Genomic DNA, 15233 nt, shown 5'->3' on the forward strand with positions numbered 1-15233 from the left:
AAATACTAATATAGTGACTGCGGCATGAAGTGTTTGACCAAAGAGGAAATGGGGACTGAAATTCTAGTGTAAGTCAAGCAGGTTGGAATAAACTAAGGATTCTACATTGAATCATAGATGCTTAGCTCTGCTTCATGAACCCCAAGCAGGGAGGTGCTCAGAGCACATTCCGCATGCAGCTTTGTACTGGGTTAGGTATCTGTTGCCTACATTTTTCTTTGTCCATGTTTTTCTGCTCATTGAAGTAGTTACTCTCTGGATAGAGGGGAACCTTCAGGGAGCACAAGGGCCTCCAGAATCCAGACAGGGGCAGAGACTTTCCGTATCCAGGTACCCCCAACTTGCTATCAGTTGTATTCTAAATTTTTACTAGTTTATTATTGTGTGTATACTCGTCTCTTAATCATACTTGACATCTACTGGGTTGAGTCTTTGCTGTTCTGTGCGGCAGAAAGAGACTCCACCCCGAATACTGCATCACTCTGCTTCCAGCCTTGTGGCCTGCGGTTCCCTCCCCTGCTGTGTACACGTGTAACCTACTTTTTTTTTCAATTATACCTTTCTTTATCTGCCACACCCATAACAGAGTAGTTCATTAATGTTCAGACTCACAAAGCTGGTCAAGAAGCATGGATTAGAATTTAGATCTTTTTTTACTAAAAACTCATATATTCCTTTTTTAAAATTTTTATTTCAAGTTCCCTTCTTAAACCTATTCTGTCAGTAAAGGAAATTCATATCTAAACAGGACTAATGTGCCCTTTTCTGGTACTTAGTTGTCTTTGTTTATTGTTGTAGACAGTAAAACAATATATTCCAATTTGTGACATTTTTTTTATATAGGGGGAAGTCTTAATGCTATTTGCCCCTTTCTCACTCTGACTTATTTCACTTAGCATAATTTCCTAACACGTTTCCATAATTTTCTAACACGTTTCCAAAGTAACTAGAATTCCTTATCTCATTTAGAAATAGCATTATTATTCTGGAAAGTTGGTTTGTGTGTGTTTTCTATTTCCCCAGGAAAATGTTTTACCACTAGCTTTCGAAACTTTCTTTTTAAATGATAATGTTAGGGGAACATAACCATACGGAAACCACACCAGTGAGACGTAACCTAGTTTAGATGTAGGTGTTGAGATTAATTTTGTTAGATATTAGGGGTTTCCCTGAGAGAAACGCCAGTGAGTTTGTCCCGTTTATCTGTTTTTAAAGTGAAGAACGTGGAAGTATTATTTAGTCAAGATTCTCTATATAAATCAGTGTCAGTTTTCTTGTAGCGACCACTAGACAGTGGTGTGCTGGAGCTGGCTCATTCGAGCTTCTTCCCTGCTGAGCACTTAGGGCCCGTCCACAGTGCAGCCTCCTGGCAGTGGGACGGAGCAATTCCTGACCTGCGCTGAGCAAGGCAGTTCTCCAGCAGATGCCCTTCAGTCTCTGTCTCCAGCATCAAAAAAAGCTGAAACAAAAAAAGACCTGCCCAAGTCTTAAATACCCAGATAATTGAATTAATTTGAATTTTATATGCTTCTCAAGTAGCCCAGGTAATTGATGCTTTGTTATATTAACTATAATACAAAGGCTTAAAAAAAAAACTTAAGAAAAAATAAATTCATTGTTCTGTTTTTATTTATTTATTTAAAGCCAGCAGCAAAAGTGGACCAAGAAACCTTGACAGAAATGGTGAAGCCTAGTATTGATTATGTGCGCCACAAAAGATTCCGATCTGGGAATTATCCGTCATCATTAAGCAACGAAACAGATCGCTTGGTCCACTGGTGTCACGGTGCCCCAGGTGTCATCCACATGCTTATGCAAGCTTACAAGGTCAGAACTTCCACGTATCATAAGCATTTAATGTTTAGAAATCCACTTTTTCCTCTACTAGGTTTGCAGTTTGATCCTGGCCAGCACATTTGATTGCAAACTAAAAACCTTTTAGAATTCATGTTTTTACAGAACAAAGTCTCCCTGTTTCGCTTTATCACCCCTGTGGTTGGAGCTGTAAGTGTAAGTGTATGTGTGTGTGTGTTAGTGGGAATTATATTCATGTGTAAAAGAAAACCTGGGTGACAGCATAGTGATGATTTTATTCAGAGTATGACTGTCCGATAAGGCAGAGGCATTCTTATAACCAAATGCTTTTTTGACTTCAGATCATTTTATTTTCTTGCTTGAGTCAAGACTTTATTATTGGATGATGATGCTTATTCAAGGCCTTTTAAATTAGGGTTTAAAATTGTTATAAAATCACTCATAAGGGATAAGTGTGATGTTTAAAGTTTTACACATATGAAGGGTTATAGAAAAATAGGCAGTACCTTTACTGATTAATTTTGGTAGTCTCAAGATAATATTTAGACACAATATTAAGAATACTTTGATTTTTCTCCTGGACTAAGAATTAACCTTGTAAGTTGAAAGCAAACAATGCTTCTTAGTTTTTTTTCACATGTTTTTAAGTGTTTTCTTAACATTTTACATAGTTGAAATTATAAACGGCTTATTGTTATAGTCTGTAACATTTAAGTTTTTTTATCCTTTCTTGGAAAAAGAAATGAATGTGTAAAACATGAAAACATGTTTTCAAGCAAGTTTTTTTAGAAAACTACCACATTTTATTTTTTAAATTTCTTATTTGAGCCCACCTGGGGTGGCTCAGTCAGTTAAGTGTTGGCCTTCAACTCAGTTCATGATCCTTGGGCTCTGTGCTCAGCAGGGAGTCTGCTTCTCAACCCCTCCCTCTGCCGTTCCCCCACCCCACTTGTATACTCCAGCTCCCAAATGAATAAAATCTTTAAAAAAATTTTTAAACACACAATGTTTTATTAATTTCAGGCATACGGTGTAGTGATTCCACAAACTTCTATGTTATGCTGTGCTCCCAAATGTAGCCACCGTCTGTCACCATGCAAGGCTATCACAGTGTCATTGACTACATTCCTTACACTATGTCTTTTATTCCCGTAACTTACTCATTCCACAACTGGAAGCCGGTGTCGCCCACTCCCCTTCACCTATTTTACCCATCTCCCAAAACCATCAATTTGTTCTCTGTATTTACAGGTATGATTCTGCTTTTTGTTTGTTTATTCATTTTTCTTTTTTAGGTAATACATATGGGGGAAGTCTTAATGCTATTTGCCCCTTTCTCAGTCTGACTTATTTCACTTAGCATAATATCCACTTGGTCCATCCATGTTTTCCCAAATAGCATGATCTCATCTTTTTTTATGGCTGAGTAATATATATATAAACACACACACCACATTTTATCCATTCATCTGTCAATGGAAATTTAAGTCGCTTCCATATCTCAGCTATTATAAATAATGCTGCAGTAAACAGAGGTGCATATATCTTTTTGAATTAGTGTTTATGTTTTCTTTGGGTCAGTACCCAGTAGTGGAATTATTGGACCACATGCTTATCTCTATTTTTAAATTTTTGAGGAACCTCCATACTGTTTTCCACAGTGGCTGAACCAATTTACGTTCCCATCAATCGTGCACAAGGGTTTCTTTTTCTCCATATCCTCTCCAACACTTATGATTTCTTGTCTTTCTGAGTTTAGCCATTCTGACAGGTGTGAGATGATACTTCATTATAGTTTTGATTTGTATTTCCCTGGTGATTAGTGACGTGGAATGTCTTCTCATTGCCTGTTAGCCATCTGTAGGTTTTCTTTGCAAGAATGTCTTTTCAAGTCCTCTGCCCAGTAGTACCTAACAGTAACCACAATGAATGATTAGTCTTGGCAAAGTCTCTTTGTTTTGTAGAAATAAACAGAATTAATGAAGCAGAATTCATATTTCTACTTGGAAATAACAAAAGTTTCTGAATCAATTTTATTTTCCCTTTGTGACTAACCATAATAAATTATTTAGAAAAATTGTGGGGAATTACCACTCATGATTTAGGCTAATTTTTTAGAATTTTTCACCCCCCCCCCACAACAGTAACACCTAAAGTATTGAAATATAAAAGGCATGAGCATTTAAGAAAATAACTCAGTAAGTTATGATATTCAGTCAGAGCAAAACACAGTGAAATAAACTCTTTGCAAATCAGAAGAACTTTATGATTCATCTTCTTAACAGCACCTCAGTTTTTAAATTAAGAGAATTCTGTTCAAATTGCTGCCTCCCTTTTTAGAGGCTTTAGAGTCATTGTTGTAATTTCAGCGACAGAGATAAATCTATAATATCATACATATCCAACCATAATAGGAATGTACTGCTGACAAAAAAAGGACCCTTTGATACTCAAAAAAGATTGTATAACTGATAAAAAGTAAAAACTTTTGTCAGACTCGTTTTTGTCTTTCACACTGAAGAGGATAAGCAATACAAGGAGGCACCCTGCATGACTAATAGTCTTGCCTTCTGGGGGTCTCCCCCACCCCTACCCCTGAGCCAGTGGTAAGCAGGTAATCAGGAGCCGGGGCTTCCAGTGGGGCCATCAGTGTAAGGAGGTCCATTTCTACTAGCCCTGCTGACCAGCACTGCCATCTGTTTCTACCACTGCTAGTCACACCGGGAGCAAACATAGCAGAGCTCTGCTATTAGCAATGCCACAGATGTCTCAGACCAGCTGCTACCTGTCCAGCTTTGGCTCAGAACATCATTTGAACCTCTGTCCCTGCTCTGCTTACTCCAAAACAGAAAGTTCTCTCCTAGAAAGCATGAAACAAAGACATACTAAGACCAATGAAGCTCAGTTCTGTCCATTTACATCCAGATTCTCAAACATGAGGAAGGCAAGGAACACCAGAATCTCTGGGGGCAGAAGGCATCGATTTTAATTTGGAAATGCATATATGGGGGATCCCTGGGTGGCTCAGTGGTTTGGTGCCTGCCTTCAGCCCGGGGTGTGATCCTGAGGCCCCGGGATCGAGTCCCACATCAGGCTCCCTGCATGGAGCCGGCTTCTCCCTCTGCCTGTGTCTCTGCCTCTCTCTCTGTGTCTCTCATGAATGAATGAATAAAGTCTTTTAAAAAAATGAAAAGGCATATATGGCGTAGTTTTACAATCAGAGGTGTGAGTGAAGTGTGAGATTCGTGTTTGACCAAGGCAGAGGGTGGTACGGGCAGAGACAGGGCAGGGTTGGTGGGTGGAGGATTGGAAATGCAAAGCTAGAGAAACACAGCTCAAGGCTCCTTTTTCTCTCAAGTTATTGAGGTTTTTTATGTTTTTTTAAAGATTTTATTTATTCATGAGAGAGACAGAAAGAGGCAGGGACACAGGCAGAGGGAGAAGCAGGCTCCCTGCAAGGAGCCCGATGCGGGACTCTATCCCAGGACCCCGGGATCACGTCCTGAGCTCAAGGCAGACACTCAACCACTGAGCCATCCAGGCGTCCCAACTCTCAGGTATTGTTAACTCAAATTACAAGCATCTGCATTCATTGAAGCTCTCTCAGAATTACAAAGTGCTTACATTTTATGTAATAAGTTTTCAACAGTTTCTCTTGCTGGCATGTGAACTCATGAGTACTTCAAGAATGTTTATGAAAGCATAGGTTTTCAGGTATTTGGAAGAATGCTAATATCCTTCACAAAGAAAACTGCAAATTGAGTCTAGGTTCACTTAATTTGTTTTCCCTTCCTATAGCTAATCATTCGTGTAGTTAGGTGTACTCTACTTTGTATGAACATATATTATTTGTTAATTTAAAATTATATGGGATTTTAAATGATCCTTGAAAAAAAATGTCAAGGTTTTAATAATAGTCTATGCTATATTAGGACTTTTATCAATTGCAAATGATTTTCTAACAAGGTCCATTGCGGACTGTATGGCTGGAAGCTATTTTGCTGAGCAGTTCTTGATTATCTGACAGTAAACTACAGGTAATGATAACAAATTCTACCTTCTTCTAACTGCACACTATGGGCCCTCTGGCATTAGCAGGTTTTGTGGCTTCAGGCACTATAAACAAATGCTAACATTGGTCAAGTGAAAATTGTGTTTGGGAAGGTATTTACAAACCTACTGCCCAGGAGAACCATGTCTGTCAAACCACAGTGCTACTGATGTAATCTTTTGATTCTGTGCTAATGTCTGAAGCCACCATGCCTTCCCCACGCCTATACCTACACGGCCAAGCTGAAAACCCCAGAGGAGAGCTGTATTAGAAATGCTCCCTGATGGTTAACTGTTGACCATATGTCAGAAAACGTTTTCATATAAACTGTGTTCCCAAAGCTCATTTGTAAGTTGATTATTTGAAGCATGGACTGTCTTTCTAGGAGTGCGTATCAGGATCAGCTGGAGAGATTCTTTCAAATTATACTTTCTTCCCCTCTTCCTCCAGATTTGATGCCTTCCTAAGTTTAAGCATCACTTTTATATAAATCTACCACACTCTAGCAATTTGTTTTCCAGTTGTTTCCCATTTTTTACTCTAACAAATAAGCTGCTATGAACATTGTTGTGTATAGATCTTTTTGTAGACGTGCATTTTCATTTTTTTTTGGACCAAAAACTAGGAGTGGAATTGCTGGATCAGAGAGGAACTGTAAGAAACTGCTTTTACTTTTTAAAAAGTAACAGTTGTTGTACCTTTTACATTCCATCAGCAATGTAAGAAAGTTCGTATCTTTGGCAGCACTTGATACTGAAAGGCTTTTTAATTTTATTCTGGTGGATATTTCATTGTACTTTTTAATGGGTAGTAATTTTGCTTATGTTTGTGAGTCATTCATATATCTTCCTTTGTTGAACGTTTGTTCATTTCTTTTACCCATGTTGTTTTATTCTTTCTTTTATCTTTTTATTATTAAGTTGTGAGAGTCTTTCATATGTCCTGGTTATAAGTCTTTGTCAGATACTTGTTTTGCATATATGTTTTGGCTAATCATAATCTTTATGGTATCTTTTGATGAGTAGAGTTCTTAATTCTGATAAAGTCTATGTTTTATCAAGTTTTTAATGGTAATTTCTTTCATTATCTTGTCTAAGAAGCTGTTAACCTAAAAAATAAAACAGCCAGTTATTTTACCAGCAAAACGGGCTTCTTTGAGAATAGCAGAGAAGTACATTTGGGATATACAAGCTGTGACAAAACCATAGGCCAATCCAACAAACAAAGGAGACAAACAGTATTTTATGGAGAAGGAAAAAGGGGGGAGAGGTTGTTTTGAATGTAAGTCCATTGGAAAAAAGGAGTTCGGGGTCATGACAGTTTCTCATTGGCAGAGTTGCAGGGGTAGTCAAATCGACTAGTAGGAGATTCAGTAGACCTTTTTCCCTATTGGGGCCTATAATCAGTGATTCTGTTCTGTTTCCTCTTCTGTTGGGGTCTATAATTGACAAGTCTTTATGGAACTAACTAGAGTGGCGGGCTTTCCCTTCTAACCTCCCACCTCCATCTTAGTGAGATTTCCCTTTATATGTCACAAAATTTTACTCACCCCCAGGTTATACAGTTAATATTCTTCACACTGCAAGGTTTTAGATTCAGAACTCTGAATAAGTTTTGTATATTATATGTATATTTTATATATTAGGTTGTTATATGTGAGGTAAGAAGAGAGATTCTTTTTTTTTTAATCAGGATATCTGATTGTTCCTACATTGTTTATTGAAAAGATGTTTATTTTCCCCCATTTGATTGATTTGATGTCATCAATATTCGTAACAAGCCACTGAGATGAAGAACTAGTAGTATCCTCTTATAGTTGAGAACACTGAGACATAATAGCTTGAGCGACTTGTCCAGGGCCAGGCCACATAGTTAAAAGGTGACAGAGCTGAGATTCAAACTCAGGCGCTCTGACCCCAGAGTCCCCATCTCAGTTGCTTTCATGAGTTAGAGTGTTGCTTCCCACCCTGGTGAATAGATTCTGCATCAGGAATAGTGGGTAAAACGCAAATGTCTCTCTCTTTCCCCTTCTCCTGCCCTCTGCAGACACTGATTCACATAGTTCATCCCTTTTTTTTTCTTTTTTTTGGCCACTACTAATCAGTCACAGGTAGATGAATCCTGTTTGCTACCCCCAAGGAGATCATCTCTGGTGACCTTTTTGCCTCAAATTCATTGTCCAAAACTGACTAGCATGGAATGAGCGAAGCAAGTGGAGATTACTGATAGATTCTGAAGGAAGGACTAGAGACACAGAATAAATGAAATGTGAGGAGAAAGAGAAGAAAATTTAAAAGGTAATTTGAGGAGGCGAAAACCGCTTCCTCCTGCCAGGCAGTTGTCTTCACTGAGCTCATTTGTGTCTCTGCATGTAAACCACGGAGTGGAGGCAGTGCCAGTGAGTCCTGCAGCCCAGCAAGTCTGCTCCAGGAACTGCAGGAGGCGTCGTGCAGGTTTCCCTGGGATGGATTATGACACAACTCCCAACGTGGAGAGTGCCAGGCCCTCAGGGTCTTACGGATAATGTAGCTGCCCCAGGATATGGAGGATTCTTGACCTAGGTGACAGGATATTGCAGAATCATCAATCCCTCAGTTGACTTCAGAAGTTGACCAGAAGCAGAGGTTTTAGCACTACAGGTTATATTGCTCTAGGAAGCACAGAATGGTTATTTGTGACGTAACCTCTTAATCAAAGAGTTTCTGGTAGCTCTTGTTTTCATTTTTTTTTTTTAAGATTTTATTTTTTTATTTGACAAAGAAAGAGAGAACAAGAGCGCACAAGCAGGCAGAGCAGTAAGCAGAGGGAGAAGCAGATTCTCCCCTGGGCGGGGAGCCTGATGTGGGGCTTGACCCCAGGCCCCAGATCATGACCTTAGCCGAAGGCAGACGCTCAACTGACTGAGCCACCCAGGTGCCCTTGTTTTAATTTTTTAACTGAATTTTAGAATTGCTTTTGCAAAACCTCGAACAAAGAGAACAAGGAGAAGAGATGGGCAGATTGTGAGGTGCTGTACTGTGATGTTCCTGGTAGTTTTTGTTTTGCCCCCAGAACTATTTCAGGTTTCTTAATGTATCATTTACTCACCAGAAAGAGAAACTATTTGCTAACTCATCACTGAAAACCTCTTTTTTTTTTTTTTTTAAAGATTGTATTTTTTCATGAGACACAGAGAGAGGCAAAGACACAGGCAGAGGGAGAAGCAGGCTCCCTGCAGGGAGCCCGACATGGGACTCGATCCCGGGACTCTGGGATCACACCCTGAGCCAAAGGCAGATGCTCATCCACTGAGCCACCCAGGTGTCCCTGAAGTCCCTAAAAACCTCTTTTTAACACTGCTTTGCTTTTTCATTGCCCAGGTCTTTAAGGAGGAGAAATACTTGAAAGATGCCATGGAGTGTAGCGATGTCATTTGGCAGCGAGGTTTGCTTCGGAAGGGCTATGGGATCTGCCACGGGACAGCTGGGAATGGCTACTCTTTCCTGTCCCTGTACCATCTCACGCAGGATAAAAAGTATCTCTACCGAGCTTGCAAAGTAAGGAGTCTTTATCCAGCAACTTTTGAATACTCCAGAGCATGCACAAAATCCAAAAATACAGCTTCTCTCCTCTTAACCTGTTTTTCCCACCTCCATGGTCTCCCCTGTGTCTCTAGGATAGCCATACCCCTGGCCTGTCTTGGCATGTTGATCCCTCTCTGGTGCTCAGGAATCTTCTTCCTTGGGTTCTTGGTGAATTCGTTGTTGCCTCTTCACCAAGTGAAATCTCTGCTCTTAAATATGTTTCTTCTTAGTTTGCAGAGTGGTGTCTAGAATATGGAGCACACGGGTGCCGCATTCCTGACAGACCCTATTCTCTCTTTGAAGGTAAGAGTGAGCAGAAAACTCACTGTTTAACTCTCTGCCTGAGTGAATTTGGTCCTTCTGTGTCTCTCGGCACCGGGTCGATTACGTCTGCTCTTACTTGAGTAATAACTCCACAACTGTAAAATAACTGTGAACAAAATAGTTTATTGCTAAAACTATATTGAGTCTCTCTGCCTTACCTATATTGTGCACCTGTTAGTGCCCTTCAAATATTTCTAAATCTTTTCGTGAAGGATGCATGCTCCACCCCACCAAAGAAGAAAACAAAGGTTATTTCAGCATGGACCACTCTAGGGTGTCATGAGTCATTGTCTATTTCTAATAGGTTCTAATAAGTCAGTGGTTTTCAGATTTCTTAAGCTACTAGAACCTTTTCTTCAAACAAAAAGGTATAGGGAACTTTGGGAACAACCCAAATATAGGAAAACAGCTAGTGACACACACAAAATATGAATGAATTGCAAAATCATTGAGGGCAGAAGCCAGACACAACAGGCTGTGTATCATGGGGTTCCATTCGAAGGACATTCTGAAACAAGCCAGACTAATCCATGCTGGGGATGGCGACAGAGGTAGGCTACAGAGGACACACAGGAACTTCTTGGGGGAGGTGATGGAAATATTCCATATCTCTTGAGAGGACTTTGGTTTACACAAGTGTATGTATTTGTCAAAACTCAGAGGAGTCCCCTGAAGACTTGTGTGTCTCGTTGCATGTAAATTTTACATCAAAAGAAAAAGTATAGGGCCGCCCGGGTGGCTCAGCGGTTTAGTGCCACCTTCAGCCCAGGGCATGACCCTGGAGACCCAGGATCGAGTCCCATGTCGGGCTCCCTGCATGGAGCCTGTTTCTCTCTCTGCCTGTGTCTCTGCCTTCTCTCTCTGTCTCTCATTAATAAATAAATTAAGTCTTAAAAATTTTTTTTCAAGTGTTTTTTTTTAAAGAAAAAGAAAAGAAAAAGTATAAATAAAAATCCAGTAAGGGAAGAATTGTTCTGATTGAAAAGGGAGATGAGAGGCCTGTAGGCTGGAGCCGGCTCACAGGCTTCCTCGCCCACCCTCCTGTAGGTCAGTTTAAAGCCTGATCTTAATGCAGACTGCAGTGACCTGGAATGGGGATTCTGATGAAAACAAAGTTCATTTTCTTTCTTTTTTTTTTTTTTTTTTAAGATTTTATTTATTTGAGAGAATGAGCACGTGAGCAGGAGGAGGGGCAGAGACAAGCAGAGTCCCCACTGAACACAGCTCAACACAGGGCTTGATCCCTGGACTCTGAGACCATGACCTGTGCTGAAGTCAGATGCTTAACCTATTGAGCCACCCAGGCACCCCAAAAACCAAGTTTATTTTAAAGTAGCATTCGTGTGTGTGAGTGTGTGAATAATGGAATACTATTCAACCATAAAAAGAATGAAATCTTAACATTTGTAACAACATAGATGGAGCTAAGTGAATTCTGCTGAAGCAGAGTAAGTCAGTCAGAGAAAGACACCATGTGATTTCACTCCTATGTGGAATTTAAGAAACAGAAAAAACAAAGGGAAAAAAGAAAAACAAACCAAGAAACAGACTCGTAACTATAGAGAACACACTGCTGGTCACCAGAGGGAGGGGCAGGAGGAGGGGAAACAGGTGCTGGGGATGAAGGGTCCACTTGACAAGCGCTGAGTAATGTATGAAGTGTCGCATCACTGAATTGTACCTGGAGCTAACGGTGTATGTTAACTATACTGAAATGAAAACTCAAACTTTCTCAAAAATTAAAGTAGCATTCTTAAAATCTAAAGAAGATACAAAATGCAGCCTTTTGTATGGACTAAGAATAAAGCTTTGAGAAAGGAAAGTTTCTTGTTGAAATAGGGATAGCAGCACCCATAACTATTTAGGGAGCCATTCTGTTAGGAGATTAAAGCCCAGATTTTTTTAAAAAAATAAGACAGGGAAGAAAACTTACTGTTATCTGCTGGGTGCTAATATCAGAATTTCTTCGTTCCATTTTCTGCTTGTTTGTTTTTTTTATGAAGTCATTCGTAAAGTCCTCAGCGCCTTTTCTTTTTTTTTTTTTTTTAAAACAATGATAGTTAAGGGAAACAATTGTATCTTTTTTTTTTTTAAATTTTTATTTATGATAGTCACAGAGAGAGAGAGAGAGAGAGAGGCAGAGACACAGGCAGAGGGAGAAGCAGGCTCCATGCACCGGGAGCCTGATGTGGGATTCGATCCCGGGTCTCCAGGATCGCGCCCTGGGCCAAAGGCAGGCGCCAAACCGCTGCGCCACCCAGGGATCCCCCTCAGCGCCTTTTCCATCAGCGTCACAGCCCCTGGTACAGGAAATGATTAAAGGTCAGTGTGTTTCCGACCCTCCCCATGTGCCCTTTAGTAAGAGGATCCACATTTACGTTGCAGGCATGGCCGGTGCCATTCACTTTCTCTCCGACATCCTGGCACCAGAGACCTCACGGTTCCCGGCCTTTGAACTTGCTCCTCCGCAGAGGGACAGAAAGATATAAAGTGACCCCTAAGACACCTGTTCGGACCAGAAGCCAGATTGCTCAGTGCCTGACACAGAACCAACTGTGAATCCTGAAGAAGGAAAAAAGGAGAAGCACACACCTTCCCGGGCCCCTGTGTTGCAGAGACCCTCGTGTTCGAGCATGGACGACAGAAACCATCCCATCAACGTTTTGTAGCAGTGTCCCCCTCACTGGTGTAAAATACGAATTCTTCACACCCAGCCTTCCGCAGCATTTGCATGTTTCTTGGTGTTTGTTGTCTGTAGGTGTAAGTTGTTCCAAACAGAAAGCCCTGCTCTTGCCATGAGCCCTGAGCTGGCCGTACGCGAGAGCACGGCAGCAACCCCTTCTCTGTACATAATACCTAAAGTGAGGTGTCTTGTGTATTGGCAGGGACTAGTCAATGGTGTCTCTCTTACGTGTCAGAAAGCTTCTTGAAGGTGATGTCCTGGTGATACTTTGTCAGCGCTCCTGTGAGTACCGTTCAGACAAGCACGAGGCAGAGACCGTTCCAAACGCTGAAAAGAAACAGAACAGATAAGAGGGCTTTTGCTGGAATGGCTGGGGGTGCGGGTTGAGCCGTTGCACAGGGTAGCTGAACGCTCCCACTTTGTGTCTTGTGTTCACCCTCAGTGTTTTTACGAGGCCACCGGGCATGCAGGGCAGCTCTCCCGGGGCTCCCTGTCCTCAGCACAAGTGTCGGGCCCCTGTATGGGGCTCCTGGGGCTCCTTTGGTCCCAGCACCCTGGGCAGTGGGCTTGGTGGCAGAGAACATTCAAGGGAAGCCCTTTCATGGCCACATTGTAAGTCAAGCAGCAGTGATGAAGCTTTGGAATTCTACATTTGGTTTATGGTATTAAAATTGACGGCACCTCAATTTTATCAACATCATAACATTATTAAGTTCAGTGGATGCAATTCCAGGTGGCGATAAGCAGATAGTCAACTGTTCCCATGTCCTTACAATTAAACTTACTGCAAAGTTTCCTGAGTTGTCACACTATAAATTTGGGAGGAATACAGTCGTTTTTTTGGTCTACTTTTGGGTGATTGAAATCTCACGTTTGTTGAAACCTATTAAGCCAAAACGGGATTAGTCTGCATTTATACATAGGGAAAACGTGAACCCAGAAAGTTGTGGGTCTGACATGTTTTATGTAAAAAGATGGACATTAATTTGTGTAAGCACACCCTCATGGGGATTTCACTTTTTAGAAAATTTTGTCATCACGATACGAGTGGCCTAGGACTTTCCATGTACTTTTCCTCTTGGGAGCTAAGGCATGGGTCCTAGGAGCCTAGACAGGCTTCTCTGGCTGCGTGGTCCCTGTCTAGGAGGGACGGTCTAATCATGTGTCAGCCCTTGTTTCCACTCCTATCATAAAGGAGCAAGAAAATCGATGTAAAAGACAAATCTCACGCGTATGCAATCCGTAGGCTGCTGCTGAGCCCTGTCTGTGGGGCCGGCACCCTAACGTGACCTTCCATCTCTAAATGATGCCTCACGGATCCCTTCACTGCAGACACTGGGGTTTTTGTTTTTGTTTTTTTATTTTTTAAGGATTTTATTTATTCATGAGAGACCCACAGAGAAAGGCAGAGACGCGGGCTCCCTACAGGGAGCCCGATGCGGGACCCAGTCCTGGGCTCCCGGGGTCACGCCCTGGGCAAAGGCAGCGGGCAGCCGCTCAACCGCTGGGCCCCCAGGGGGCCCCCAGACACTGTTCCTAAGATGATTGCCTTCTCTCAAGGTAGGCTGATGGCTTCCAGAGCATAAACGCTCATGGTCACGTGTTAGCCAGCCCCGGGGCCTGCTCCTGTGCTTCTCTGGCAGCCCACCCCCGTCGGGCAGCCCACCCCCGTCGTCCTGAATGCGTTGAGGGGGGCTGTCAGGCAGGAGTGCTCACCCGACCCCACAGCCCAGCCAAACAGCACTGCTCCCTCCCTCCGCACCCGCCTCACCCAAACCACGCACACGCCTCCAAGGCCTTGCCTGCCTCGGGGCTGCAGCTGAGAGCTTTGCCCCACCTCATTCCTTCCACAGGGGAAGCCGGTGGGACTACACAGGGGTGCGCCCCGACACGCCCCGTACGGCCTGCCCCATCTGGAGCGCGGAAGCCCTGATCCTGGACAGGTATCTCCAGACCGGAAACAGCAGGTGACCCACTTCCCTGAGCCTCTCACCACATATGACAAGTAAGCATTAGGCTTCCTTCTGACGAATGTACCGAGGCCCGCTTCCTAGCGCCTGCCCCGTGGCTGCGGCAGGACAGGCCCAGCGTCTGTCCCCGAAGGCAGGGCAGAAAACGGCAGCTCCTTCAAGGAGCAGACGGCTAGGCTCACGGTTCTAAGTGTTTGGAATTCAGATCTCGAAACCTCTCACAGTGATCCCTTGACTTGTCTGTGACCTCCAAAATGTGTCTTAATTTAAAAAATAAATGTATGCACAATCCCATTTTAAAATTTGAAAGAAAAAAAAAGGCCAATGGCCACAAAAAAGTGTGTGGGGTTCTTTGGTCTTGTTAGTAAAGAGTTTTGCGATGATGACTTGCGGGCTCCTCGTTTGTTCTCACCTCTGTGCGCATGTGAGTGAGGTTTGTTCAGGGGCATCCGTCACGGTTGCGAAGATTTCATTCTCCACTTAAACGCAGGGCAGCTGCCATCCTTACGACGTCCTGATCGTTCAGTGGAACCGTAACTGAAGGTCTCTGCAGGTGCAGCCCCTGTGAACCCCAAGGATCCCTGAAAGCTGGACAGTGATGGTAAGAGCAGCACAGGCTCAGCTGGTGCAGAGTATGGGCCTTCTGGTGACACGCGGCGACCACGCCACTGGAGGTGGCACACAGCACTGTGGGAAGGCGGGCAGCCTGGCCCAGGGTTAGCACTGGGATGGAGGACAGACACGGACAGTTCTCGCCAGTGGTCCTACTCCGACTTGCACCCACTACCCCTCCCCTAGGTGCCCCCCGCCCCCCAAAAGTAAGAATT

At 42.7% G+C, this 15233-nt stretch overlaps 1 protein-coding gene across 1 annotated transcript in view; it reads left to right on the forward strand.

Annotated features, from left to right (window-relative positions):
• LANCL2 (LanC like 2) overlaps positions 1 to 13231 on the forward strand; it is a 47157-nt gene extending 33926 nt beyond the window's left edge. Inside the window, exons 6-9 of the mRNA XM_038562626.1 lie at positions 1645 to 1827; positions 9226 to 9402; positions 9660 to 9732; positions 12139 to 13231. Of these exons, the coding sequence (XP_038418554.1) occupies positions 1645 to 1827; positions 9226 to 9402; positions 9660 to 9732; positions 12139 to 12242 (537 nt within the window). The 3' untranslated portion in view covers positions 12243 to 13231. The remainder of the gene's footprint in view (positions 1 to 1644; positions 1828 to 9225; positions 9403 to 9659; positions 9733 to 12138) is intronic.
• The last annotated feature ends 2002 nt before the right edge of the window (positions 13232 to 15233 follow it).

This window comes from Canis lupus, chromosome 18 (assembly GCF_011100685.1).
Source record: "Canis lupus familiaris isolate Mischka breed German Shepherd chromosome 18, alternate assembly UU_Cfam_GSD_1.0, whole genome shotgun sequence".
NCBI classification, from domain to species: domain Eukaryota; kingdom Metazoa; phylum Chordata; class Mammalia; order Carnivora; family Canidae; genus Canis; species Canis lupus.